The 11,904-nt window shown below is 52.0% G+C and overlaps 1 protein-coding gene across 3 annotated transcripts; it reads right to left on the bottom strand.

The window, feature by feature from the left end:
* Positions 1–266: 266 nt before the first annotated feature.
* Positions 267–11,669, bottom strand: LOC141730792 (monocarboxylate transporter 1-like). Of its 3 annotated transcripts, none has more exons than XM_074551032.1 (6): positions 10,278–11,669; positions 8,187–8,289; positions 6,890–7,144; positions 3,377–3,520; positions 2,069–2,929; positions 267–1,663 (listed from the first exon to the last, which is right to left on the bottom strand). In XM_074551032.1, the coding sequence occupies exons 3-6, from the start codon at positions 7,101–7,103 to the stop codon at positions 1,401–1,403; spliced, it is 1,482 nt and encodes a 493-aa protein (XP_074407133.1). In that variant the 5' UTR covers positions 7,104–7,144; positions 8,187–8,289; positions 10,278–11,669; the 3' UTR covers positions 267–1,400. The 3 variants fall into 3 exon arrangements, with proteins under 3 accessions (XP_074407133.1, XP_074407134.1, XP_074407132.1); XM_074551033.1 differs by having other exon boundaries at positions 10,992–11,669; XM_074551031.1 differs by lacking the exon at positions 10,278–11,669 and having other exon boundaries at positions 8,187–8,626.
* Between the last annotated feature and the right edge of the window lie 235 nt (positions 11,670–11,904).

Here is an 11,904-nt window from a genome sequence, read left to right as displayed (position 1 = left end):
CAAAGCCTCCTCTTCCATCTGGAAGGGGGCATCTCACCCTCTCAGTATGTGTCCAGCTTCCACAGGGTGCTTGAGCAGCAAGTGTAGAGTCAGGCCCTACCACAGCCCCCCTCACCCTATCCTCAAACCTGACCCTAAATTTATGCGATCTGGCGCACAGAAATCTCACTTCTAAGAAAGAAGTTCAACATTTGATAGGTAAATTGTAAAAAACCAAGTTTATTTCAAAAAAACTCAAGCCTCTTAACATGAATTCTGATCAACATTACTAGAACTTGAGAGCCATTAACCTGCTCCACTTACATTGAGATATTTTCCAACACTAAAAATTAAAAAATAATTACGTACAAATTCTTTCCTCCCCCTTACATGTCCTAGATGCGAGAGGTTAGGCATCCACTGCCTTAAGATCTCAGTTGAACAGAAGCAAGTAAAAGAGGTTTCTCTAACAGATAAAAGAGCAAAAGCAGAAAAAGTCTCAGGGATGTACCATCTCCACTCACCTCACCACTCTGCCCAAGGTCAGGCACCCAAAACACCTGGCTGCATGGGATGCTCTGGTGGAAGCCCACCCCATGGGCAGGATGCGCCAGCACAGCCAAAAACAGCGTGAATGCCAGCAGCACAACCTGAGCCCATTTCACATCACCCAGCACTGGGCTGAGAAGAGGCACTATTGAGGCAGAGTGGGGAGGCAGGGGGGACTCCAACAGTCCCCAGGCAAGGCTTGGGCAAGCAGGGCTGCCACAGCCCTGGAGTGGGTGACACTGCCCAACAAGAACCCCAGACATCTTCCTTCAACCTGAATATCCCATGAGAGAACAGCTACAAAAACAGGGATTTTAAAGAACTACAATAGCTAAAGTGTTTTCAAAACATACCTAAAGACCACCTAAAGAGCCGGGAGGCACTGGGCATGAGGGTTAAGGAGCACCTTGCCCCATGCCTGCATCTCCCCTGCAAAGGACCTGCAGTAAGAAGCGTATGAAGCAGTATTCATCCAGGGCTGGCCCTGAAGCCCGTTGTGCTTCAACAAATCCAGTATCCTGCTTTTTATGGCTTTTTAACAAGAAAACTCCCCAAAACACACACATATCCCCCCGCCCCCCAACCCAAGCAGAATACAGAGCTAAAGCACATGGAGACTGTAAGGCACATATTAGTACATTCATGTTACTGTTAAAAAGCCAGACTATAAAAGCCCCGTGCCCCTGGACACACGAGGATACTGCATGTGTAGTCCTGTTACCTTTAACACAGATGGAAGGACAATTCAGAGCCTGTTTAAAAATGAACACCCGGTTTAAACACTTCTTACAGCCCCCCAGCGCCAGCGGAGCTCTGTCCTGGCTCCCACACCAGGGCAGCAGCACTTCCCTGACACTCTGGGATTAAGTCCCTCACATGCGGCTCTCCTGCTCTTTGGCACCACCCTCCACATTCTTCCGAGGTGAGGAGGCTGCATCAGTTTTTTCCTCTTTCTTCTTCCCAGCCTCATCAGTGTTGGCCTCGTCCTCCTTTTCCTTCTTCGCTTTCTCCTCCTTGGCCACCAGGCGATAGTTGATGCCCATCCCAATGAAGAGGTAGATCCCGGCGATGATCAGGACAATCCCACAGGCCCAGTATGTGTACTTGTAGTCACCATACATGTCATTGAGTTTCCCTAAAAGACAAGAGTATACAATTGAGCAAGAAGCCCCCAAAGCAGCTCCAGGTCATGGAGATATTCCCAAGAGCAGCCCAAGCCCATCACCCTCACATTCAGACAAGGATCTGTCCCACATTCCTTTACTCCCTGCTCCCCCCTACCCTGTGCCATGGGTTCAGATCCCACTTCCTTGGCCATTCCTCAGTGGTCTACAGACTACTGCCCCAGTGCCATGGGCTGCCCATGGCTCAAGGGAACCCACCACCACTGAGCAAGTCCAGGCAGCATAGCCAGAGTCAAAGAACCATAGAATCATTAAGGTTGGGAAAGACCTTTAAGATCAAAGTTCAATCACCAAGCCAGCACCACCCCACTAATACCATGCCCTCAAGTGAGTTCTCCAGGCACAGCACATCCTACCTAGCACAGGGGGTCCCAGAAGAACAGGGCAGCACTCCACGATGGTCACCAGGCCAACAGCACTAGAGAACCGCTGAGCTCCCACCAGGTCCATCAGGGTCTCAAAGAGAACCGAGCTCAGCCAGCCAAAGGCATAGCCAAAGAAGCCAGCATAAATGCAGAAGCCAGTATAGTTGGGGGACATGGGGAGCAAGATGTGGCAAACACCATTGTAAATAATAGCAATGGCAAAGAAATATTGGATGCGGGGTCTGACCCACTTGGTGTTTGCCACCAGTCCCATGGAAGGTCTGGCAAACATGTCCACAAAGGCCAGTATGGAGAGCAGGAAGGCTGCTGAGTCACTGGGAATCTTCTTGCTCTTTGCATAATTGCTGAGGAAGACCAAGGGAGCAAACACCCCGAAGAACATTATTACATTGCCTGACAGATAGAGCAGGAAGCCCCTGTGTTTGAATAGAGTCAGGTCCAAGAATTTGTTGATTGTCTGGAAGACTGAGCCCTTCTCTTTCTTGGCCTTTTCATCAGCGAGGTCCGTGCTGGTGTCACCATCATCCTTTTTCCCCGCTTTCCCAGCCTCCTGCTGTGCTTCCTTATTGGTCTCTTTCTTCTGAACTGGCTTGGGACCTATGGGCCGCATCAGGGATCCAGCCACGCAGCAGTTCAGCAGGAGGCTACCCAGGATGAGGAAGCTGCCACGCCAGCCAAATATGCCAAAGAAGAACTGGTTGAGGGGTGCCAGGGTAGAGAGGAAGACAGGGCTGCCTGCCATTGCCAGCCCATTGGCCAGTGGACGCCTCCTAAAGAAGTACTTGCCAATCATGGTTAAGGCAGGGTTCAGGTTGAAGGCAAGTCCAAGACCTGCAGGAGAGAGAAAAGGGGCTCAAGTCTTGGATGCTTCCAGCAGCACTGGCAGAAGGGCTAGTAGGACAAGTGGGGTTTTACTTCTGGGGAGTTCACAGCTCCATTTCCAACTTAGAATCATGGAATCATTTAGGTTAGAAAAGTCCTCTAAGAAAATGGAGTCCAACCATCCCGCCAGCACTGCCAGGTCCCCATTAACCCATGCCCCAAGTGTGACATCCACATGCTTTTTGAACACTTCCAGGGATGGTGATTCCACCAGTGCCCCAGACAGTCCATTCCAACAACTGACTCACCCACTTCCCAGCTGGCATAAGCAGGAGTCAGCCCCTGCTGCCAGCTAAAGAGGCACCCAGGCAGTGACAGGAACCAGAACTCATGCAAATTCAGACATCAACTAATAATTACTGGGTTGAAGTTGCTCCTTTCACTGCTATGACTTACCCCCTATGACCCCAATACAGAAGTAGAGTCCCTCCACCGAGTTGCAGAAGGAGGCTGCGATCAGCCCACAGCCGGCAAGGCAGCCGCCTACTAATATGATGGGCCGGCTGCCGTACTTGTTCACCAGGATGCTGCTGATGGGACCTGGGCAAACAAAGGAGAGGCACCAGAGAGGAGTTATCTTTGCATGAGAGACCAAATACACACACAAGCACACTGCATCTTTACTGCCAGATGATTCCAGCTTTCACACAGCATTGTTTCTCCCAGGGAGGGAACTGGGGTAAGGGGAAAGGACAGAAGGTTCAGAGGCAGCTGGAGACAAGAGAATCACAAAATGGTTTGGGTTGGAAGGGACCTTAAGGATCATCTTGTTCCAGCTCCTTGCCATGGGCAGGGACATTTCCTACTAGAACAGGTTGCTGCAATCCAACCCACTCTTGGCCATTTCCAGGGATGGAGAAGACACAGCTTTTCTAGGCTTCTCTAGGATGATGTGCCAGGGCCTCATCATCCTCATGGAAGAATTTCTTCCTAAATATCTAATCTAAACCAACCATAAGAGAGAGAAAATTATGGAAGCACAGAAAGCTTTGACTTCTCTGAGCAAGTTGCCTTCTGTGGGCTGAAAGAGGAGCTGCCCGGCCACCACCTGCCCCCAGAGACAGGGCTTTGGGACAGGCCGAAGCCACCTGCCTCATGCTGCACTGGGGGCTCTGCCCTACTTGCAGCCACCCACTCACCATCAGCTGGGGTCTCAACCACAAAGTAACTGCACATCCCCTGACAGAGGTTTCTGATCAAGACCAGATGAAGCTGTGAGGAAACCTTCTCTGGGTGCAAGTGAAGCTCCTCAGGTCTTGGGGAGAAGCAGCAGTGTCCCAGGAGAAGGGGCGCTTCTGTTTTCACTGCTATCCCTAATGCAGACAGGGGCCAATTGCCCTTTAAAGTGCTTCAGTATCAGGCGCTTTAATCCAAAGCAAACAGTGATTAGAGACTGCCAAGCATGCTCTACAGACACTAAAATGTATTTAAATACACTGAATGAACATCCATTGAATATTAACAGACCTTGCTCTGCCATTAACAGACAGAGAGGCTGTCAACATGTTATTCATGGGTCCTTGGATGGTACTTGACCTTTTTGCCTAGTTTAAACAAAGTCTGGAGCAGGTTACAGAAGCCTTGGTGCTGCAGTCTGCTCCCAGCCTCACAGCATTCTGCTCTCTGCTACCAGAAGCTCCAGTGCAATGCCACCAGGGATGGGCCATGGCTCTGGGTCCTGTGAGAGGGGGCAGCAGCAGCACCTGGGAGCTGCCACATCACAAGGTGCACAGAGCACTCAGCACTTTGCAAAACCTGAACCTTGAACTCAGCAGATGTGATGCCCCTGAAGAGTTTAAATGCAGCCACAGCCTTTCTTCCGGGAAGTCCCCCTGAAAACAGCAGGCTCCAAAGGGCAATCAGCAGGAAGCCACGCAGCTGGGCAGTGCCAGGTACTCTCGGGGCAATTCTCCTCATCCCCCCCTTTTCTAAAGGAAAACAATACCCATACCTGTTTTCTAGATTCACTGGAAGTGTTTTTGACTAAACGTTACCTGATCTAACTTGATTGCTCAAGCTGCCAAAACCACGTAAATAATGGAATCTAATCCCAACATGGGGCTGACAAAGGAGCATTTGACACCATGACATCCATGCATCCTGATGGTGACTGCACAGGCCAGCTGGAGGGAAATGTGCGGCTTCCTCACACCTAGCCCTACCCAGGACAGAAGCTGCCCCAGCTCTGTGAGATTCTACTACTCCAGAGGATGAACTACTTTTTCAGCCTCCAAGCAGGCAGGTGTGCTAGGAGACAGGGAAAATGGGATGCACACTGGGACTGCTCCAGTGCAATTCAGACTCTGTAAAGGGTCTGGTTTCAGGCAGGAATGAATGGGGCAGCAGCAATTCCAGTGCTTCAGCAGCTGGGGGATGAATAAAAAGTTCTGAGATGGAAGCGATCCTCAAGAATCGAGTCCAACTTCTGGCTCTTCAAAGGACAACCCCAACAATCCCACCTTCTGCTTGAGAGTATTGTCCGAGATGCTCCTTGAGCTCTGGCAGCCTTGGGGCTGTGGCCACTGTTCTGGGAAGCCTGTTCAGTATTTGACCACCTTCTGGGGGAAAAATGCACCCAGGTAGATCTGGGGTACTTTCAGCATCCCTGCCCCAGCATATGGCCAAGCAGACCAAGACCAGCAGCTGCTGGAATTTAATGGCTACTGCTCAGTGAAAGCAGGAGGGACAGAATCATCACATGGGGACAACTACTACTCCAGTACTGGAGGAGGGAGCTCTTACCCCTGCTGCCAGGCAGCTCCAGACAGTGCCCCCAGAAGAACCAGCTCTGAGCTATTGGGAGAGGAGGAATGGCTCAGATTGGGTCTCATTAAGGCAGTTACATGGTTTACAAGCTTGTTACAACATTGGAGCAGGGAAACGTGCTGGTCACTTCGCTAGCTGAGCGAGGACAAAGCAGAGCCTGTTCCCTGCAAAGGGAAAGCCTCGTGCTCAGCCGGGAGCTGACGTCAGCTCCCTTGGATGCACAAATGCAACAAGGCTGCAGGCAACCTGCCAGCTGGGGACTGGCAGCAGGGACAAGCTCCCATTTGCCTCTGAAGTGGCCACAACAGCAGGCTCACAGTGTTTCTTTCAGCCCAGCACAAGACTGTGTTTGCAGGCACATACAAGACCCCAGGGTCTGGAGACCAGGAACACTGCATGCTGTTCGCCCGCTAAAAACATGAATGAAGTACCCAGCTAGAGAGTAAAAAGTCTTCAAAAGGCAGCTTCTGAAGGACAGGGCAGGGAGTGGAGCTGTTTTAGTTTATGTGGGTTTGCCTTATTCTGCTCATGTCTCTGCACTTCCAGTGCACACTACCATTCTCAAACAGCACAAGCTGCCTACAGCACTGCTTGGCACCAGCAAGCAGTAACATGTGGCACGAGGCTTCAGTGCACTCCAAGCACAACTGTGCTGACAAGAAACTGAGGACAGATGCCTACATACACCCACTATTCCCTGAATTGGGGAAAAAAAAAAAAATCAATGTCTTATCTGAAAGTGCCCCTAAGAGCAGAGTTGCCACATTGCCACATGTAGCAGAGCAGCTCCCTGGCCTTCAGGAGGATGCTGGGAGTAGACACAGCATCTGCAACTCACTGTAACAAGGACAAGGGCAGAATTACACAAGTCATAATTCCCCAGAAATGTTTTACAGCTTTGCAGAGGACAGATTAACCTGGTTTTTGCATTCTGGGCATTAAATGAAACTTTCTGAGCAGCCTCCTTTAAGAAAACTCATTAAGGGAGTTTTCTTTTCTTTCAGATAAGGAGAGAATTCAAAGTGTTAGCAAAATTTTGGTTGTTGTCACCACAGCCAGGTGGGAATCACCAGTCCCAGCAGGAGAGTAGCATCTTGTGCTGTGATGCAGGAGCACAAGTACCACTGCCTCCACCCCACTTACCTCCTGCATACATAACAGCCAGCATGATGGAGGAGATCCAGGACACTTTGCTGCTGGAGGCATTGAAGATGACCTCAATTTCTTTGAAGAACACTGTGATAGATTTGGGGAAGGCATAGGAAAAACCAATGGAAATGAAGGCTCCGACGACCACAGCCCATCCCCATCCTCCTTCAGGAGGAGTGTATCCTGCAGGGCCTCCGATGGGGGGCATCTTGAATCAAGTCGGCGATGACTCAGTTGGGGATCAAAGATCTGCAAAGGACAAAGCATTGCCTCAGCTGAAAGCACAATCTCTGCTCCTGGCACACAACTGCACGGCTCAAGCTCTGTATGCAAGGCTGGCATAGCACCAGTGCCCCCACCATCATGAGGAAAGTTGATCCATGAGGTGAGAGCGGCCCAGGATCACCAGCACAGTGGGCCACTCCAAAGCACACGCTCGGATTGCAGCTGGCCTTTAAGAGCCCAGGCAGCAGTCAGCGCACATTTTTAAGTGACAAATTTAAGACATGACACCCTGACCTAAGCTGGAAAGGACAGGCAGTGTCTGTGACAGCAGCCAGGACTTATCTGCACAGGCAGAGCTCCCAAAGCATCTGGGTTGCTGGAGTGCAACCCCAGCACTGCAAAATCCCAGGAAGCCCCAGGCCACCTAGAGCTGGAGCTGCACACCAAAGACATTAAATGCAGAAATACTGAGGGGAAGTAAGTCCCCATGCACGAGCTGAACAGGACATCCCTATTTCTGCTGGAAAAGGGCAGTTGGGTGTCACAGCACACCCACCATCCCCAAAGGTCAGTGGTGATGGCTAAACAGCCTGAGTGGTGGCCAAGGAAGGCTCCCATATGCCACCAGAGAAGGCAGAGGTGGATCCACACAGAGAAGTCCCAGCAGAGCCTGGTTCCCCTGCAGGGCACTTCTGGACCCAACTGCATCCAAACTCTCCTCCTTGATCAAAAAGGCTAAGGTGGGTTTCACAAAGCACCCAAGTATAAAAACAATTCACTTAAAAATTTCCAAACTAGAAGTGACTAGAAAACAAAAGGCAGATGGAAGCCAATCCCATTCTGCAATCCCATTCTGCACAGAGCGCCCTGTGCTTCCCTCTCTGCTGCCTGCCCTGCCAGTAAACCTGACTGAGGCACTTCTGTGCATCTCTGCCCCTCTGAGCTGGGGCAGAGGGTTGTTCCTCTTATTGCAGGGTGCTGTGCATGCCATCGCTGTTGAAATGAAAACTTTATGGAGAGGAGCAGCTCTCCCTGTTAAAAACACAAATGTGAAATAGAGCCTTACCTTCTAGCGATGCGTGCCAGCAGTTCTGCAGTGCAAAATGGTGAATTTTTTGTTCTTTTGGGTATAGTATTGAGAATATGAGAATATTGAAAATCTTGCTGAACTGCAAAAGAATTGTCTCATTTTAGCAACATACATATTTACTGTCATCTACTTAGCAAAAAATGCATGCTTACCTTATATCTCATCATGTGCATATGACTCAGTAATGGTATAATTTATATAGCAGTAAGAACCATATAATTACTTCCCATCTAAGTATTAATTATAATTGTGTCAATCTTTGGAGTGTAGAAAGGATGATTACAGTTGAAAATTATTTAGTATTTACAGAAAATCCAAGTGCAATTTTAATAATTTGGATGCTGCTTCCTTTTAAACACCATTATATATTTACTGTACTGAGCTTTACATATCCTTTAGTGGGGACAGAAAATGAAGCCCATTTTCTCTGTGTAAAAAACTTTTTTTTTTTTTTGTATGTTAGTGAAAATGCCTCTAAGAAATTTCCTGGAGATGAGCCTGTGATTACTCTGTTCCCCTGCCACAGCTCCTTGGCTCCTGTCCCTGGTCCCAGATGGAGCCCAGGCTTGTGGGTGCTCCAAGGGCTGGCTGGAGCTCCATCCCTGCTGTTGATGTGCTGGCAGCCAGTTCTGCTTGCTGCCAGCACCCAGACTCACCCTGGGGTTTGCCATTAGACACAGAACTTAAAAATTACTTTAAAATGCAGAGTGCGTTCCCCGCAGTAACACATTTCAAAACAACACAGCAAAGAAGTTTTCCAGGGGAAAAGTCCCAAGGAAAGCACAGGGTTGAGCTCTCCTTTGCTCTCATGTGGGTTGTGTGTCCTAGGCCAGAGACACAGAAGCTTTCAGACACGGAATGGGACTATTTTAGAAGAGGAATGGGACTATTTCGGATGAGGAAAAGGACTTTCCAGGCAGAAGTGAACAACAAGATCCCAACTCTCTTTCATTTCAGGCGATAGACAGAAACCTGTCCTTGGCCGCCTGCTGTGGGATGTCGGGACGGGCCCCTAGTGTGAATCTTGCAGCATTTTTTTTGCTTTCCACACAAAGGAATGGGGGAAGCAGATGCTCCTGTCCCACCCCTGGATCGTGCCCAGCTCAGGATGAGCAGACCGAGGCTGAGGGATGCGCTGTCGCTCAAACCCAGCCCCAGCCCCGGGAGCTGGGCCCAGCGGGCGCCTGGGGCTCGGCCAGCGGCTCCGGGAGGGGCAAAGCGGCAAGGGGTGCCCATGAGGGGCTGGGTGCCTGCTGCCCTGCCCGCCCCAGAGCCAGTGCCCGTTCTGGGAGGCCCTCGGTGCCACACTCGGTGTTCTCTTGCCGGGCTGGTACAGGGGAGGCTCCGGCGAGTGCAGCCCCGGCCGGCTCTGGGGACGAGGTTTTGCTGTGCCCCGGCCCCGCTGCGCCCCGGCCCTGCTGTGCCTGAGCTGAGCTCCCACTGCCCCGGCCTCGCCGTGCCTGAGCTGAGCTCCAACTGCCCCGGCCCCGCCGTGCCTGAGCTGAGCTCCCACTGCCCCGGCCCCGCTGTGGCCCGGCCCTGCCGTGCCTGAGCTGAGCTCCCACTGCCCCGGCCCTGCCGTGCCTGAGCTCCAACTGCCCCGGACCCGCCGTGCCTGAGCTGAGCTCCAACTGCCCCGGCTCTGACGTGCCTGAGCTCCAACTGCCCCGGCCCTGACGTGCCTGAGCTGAGCTCCAACTGCCCCGGCCCCGCTGTGGCCCGGCCCTGCCGTGCCTGAGCTGAGCTCCCACTGCCCCGGCCCCGCTGTGCCCCGGCCCCGCTGTGCCCCGGCCCCACTATGCCCCGGCCCTACTGTGCCTGAACTGAGCTCCCACTGCCCCGGCCCTGACGTGCCTGAGCTGAGCTCCCACTGCCGTGGCACACCGCCGGGGACCCACGCACTGCCAGCCCAGTGTCCTGGCCTCACTCGTTGGGCTCCTTTTCCTGGTCCCTTCTCTAAAGCTGGGAACGCTCCGAGGCTCCTGAGGCTCTGTTACTGAGCCCAGCCCGGCGTCTCTGTTTGCACGGCGCTCACACCGCTCCCAGTGCTCGCCCAGGAACACTCACAGAGTGCTCCTCACGGGAAAAGAGCCGGGACCGTGCTTGGAAATGCAGCGGTGTGCGGAGCCGGCCTGCAGCACCCTCCGGGGTCGCTGTGCCTGCCCCTGGCTGCAGCGAGGCCGGGGAGGACGCGCAGCTCCCGCCTGCCCAGCTGTGCTGCACCTGGGGGCCCAGCGCCACCCTCCTCCACCCGTGGTGCATGGTGGCTTTTGAGGAGAACTTGCAACAGGTTTGCAATGGCCTGGAAAGCCTGGTACCAAAGGAATAATGTGAATATTAAATTTTTTTTTCTTTTGTTTCTAGTGGTACTGATAAAAATCTTTTTTTTTTTTAGCCAGTGCTTTGCCTACTGAAACACACGGACAAAGAGTTATTGAGTTATTGAAAAATGCTTTGTTGTCAATACACCGAATGAGCTGTACTAGTGACACCTGGAATGACAACAAAAGGCTCTTCTTTTTCCATCTGTTCTAAAACATGCAAAGTATCATAAAATCAACAAGTAGGCCTGACTGGATAACATTTATCTTCGTTATGAGTGGCTAATTTCAATGGGTTCTGCAATGCTTCAGAAAGGTCAGATGCACTGCTTGTCTCGGCTGCTCTTTTATGCTGTGTGATGCCATGGAACACTTTGAAGCACAAACGGGGAAATTTACGTAAACTTGCAAAATTCACTGTAAAAAAAAATCCCATTGGGATTCACAGGGGTGCCCTTACATCCCTGTTTAAAGATATAAAATGCGTAAAACTTCCAGAGGCTTTATTCTTCTGTTGGTCTGAGTTCTTCAGAAGAAGCTCAGGAAAGCGGCGCTGTCACTGCGGTGCTGGGGCCCGATGGGCAGCGGGGTGTTCGGTGTCAGGGGAGGGTGTTCGGTGTCCCCTCGGACACACGCTGTGCCCACACGCTGTGCCCACACGCTGTGCTCACACGCCGCTGTCCCGCTCCCCGCACCGGGAGATGACGGCCAGGGCCGGGCCGGGTTCCCGCAGCCTCCCTGCGGCACGGGCTGCCCCCTCCTCCTGCGTGCTATAGATGTTTCCAGGTGTTTCAATTCTTTGGCAAGGGTCCGTCAGGGAATATGGAGGGGGATCATCTGTGGGAATATATATCTGTGTTGCTCCTGGCCCCACACATTCGTCGTAGCTGGACGAAAAAAAGAAATATTCATGAAATTCCTGGGAAAAAAAAGCTACAGTACATTACTTCAGCATAACATAGGCAAGAAAAGTGAGAAGAAAACGATTGTCTGGTGTTTTGTTCCTCAGCCCACACACTTGCTGACCCTGCCAGGTCAGACACTCAAGAGTATGGCACTTAAAACCACCCAGAGGTGCAGTCACCAGAAGTGCAGGGCAGCCAGGGCTCATCCCGCTCTCACCTGCCTGTGAGAGGCAGGCTAGAAAGCCCGGGGGCAGAGGAGGTGGTGCTGCTGTTTCAGCGGTGAAATGAGGCACGGAGGTGATGCAGCTGCAGCAGACATCGCTGTGCTGCCCCGGCTGCAGTCCCTGGAGCTCAGCCTGCAGCCCTGGGTGAGATGAGCGCTGCCAGGGCAGAGCTGCATCACTGCACACCCTGGGGCTGCTCACTCTGGGGTGGCACAGAGCCCCTTGTGCCCCTTCCAAAGAGCAG

This window comes from Zonotrichia albicollis, chromosome 13, assembly GCF_047830755.1.
Source record: "Zonotrichia albicollis isolate bZonAlb1 chromosome 13, bZonAlb1.hap1, whole genome shotgun sequence".
Taxonomy (NCBI): Eukaryota; Metazoa; Chordata; class Aves; order Passeriformes; family Passerellidae; genus Zonotrichia; species Zonotrichia albicollis.
This window is presented reverse-complemented; position numbering and strand designations above follow the sequence as displayed.

Bases quoted from the DNA above. Each gene is read 5' to 3' on its own strand.
- LOC141730792 (XM_074551032.1), bottom strand. From the start codon at position 7,103: ATGCCCCCCATCGGAGGCCCTGCAGGATACACTCCTCCTGAAGGAGGA. The intron at 3,521-6,889 runs GTAAGTGGGGTG...TTGTTTGCCCAG, and splicing joins GGCTGTTATGTATGCAGGAG to GTCCCATCAGCAGCATCCTG. The intron at 1,664-2,068 runs GTAGGATGTGCT...CTTGTCTTTTAG, and splicing joins TCTGGGACCCCCTGTGCTAG to GGAAACTCAATGACATGTAT.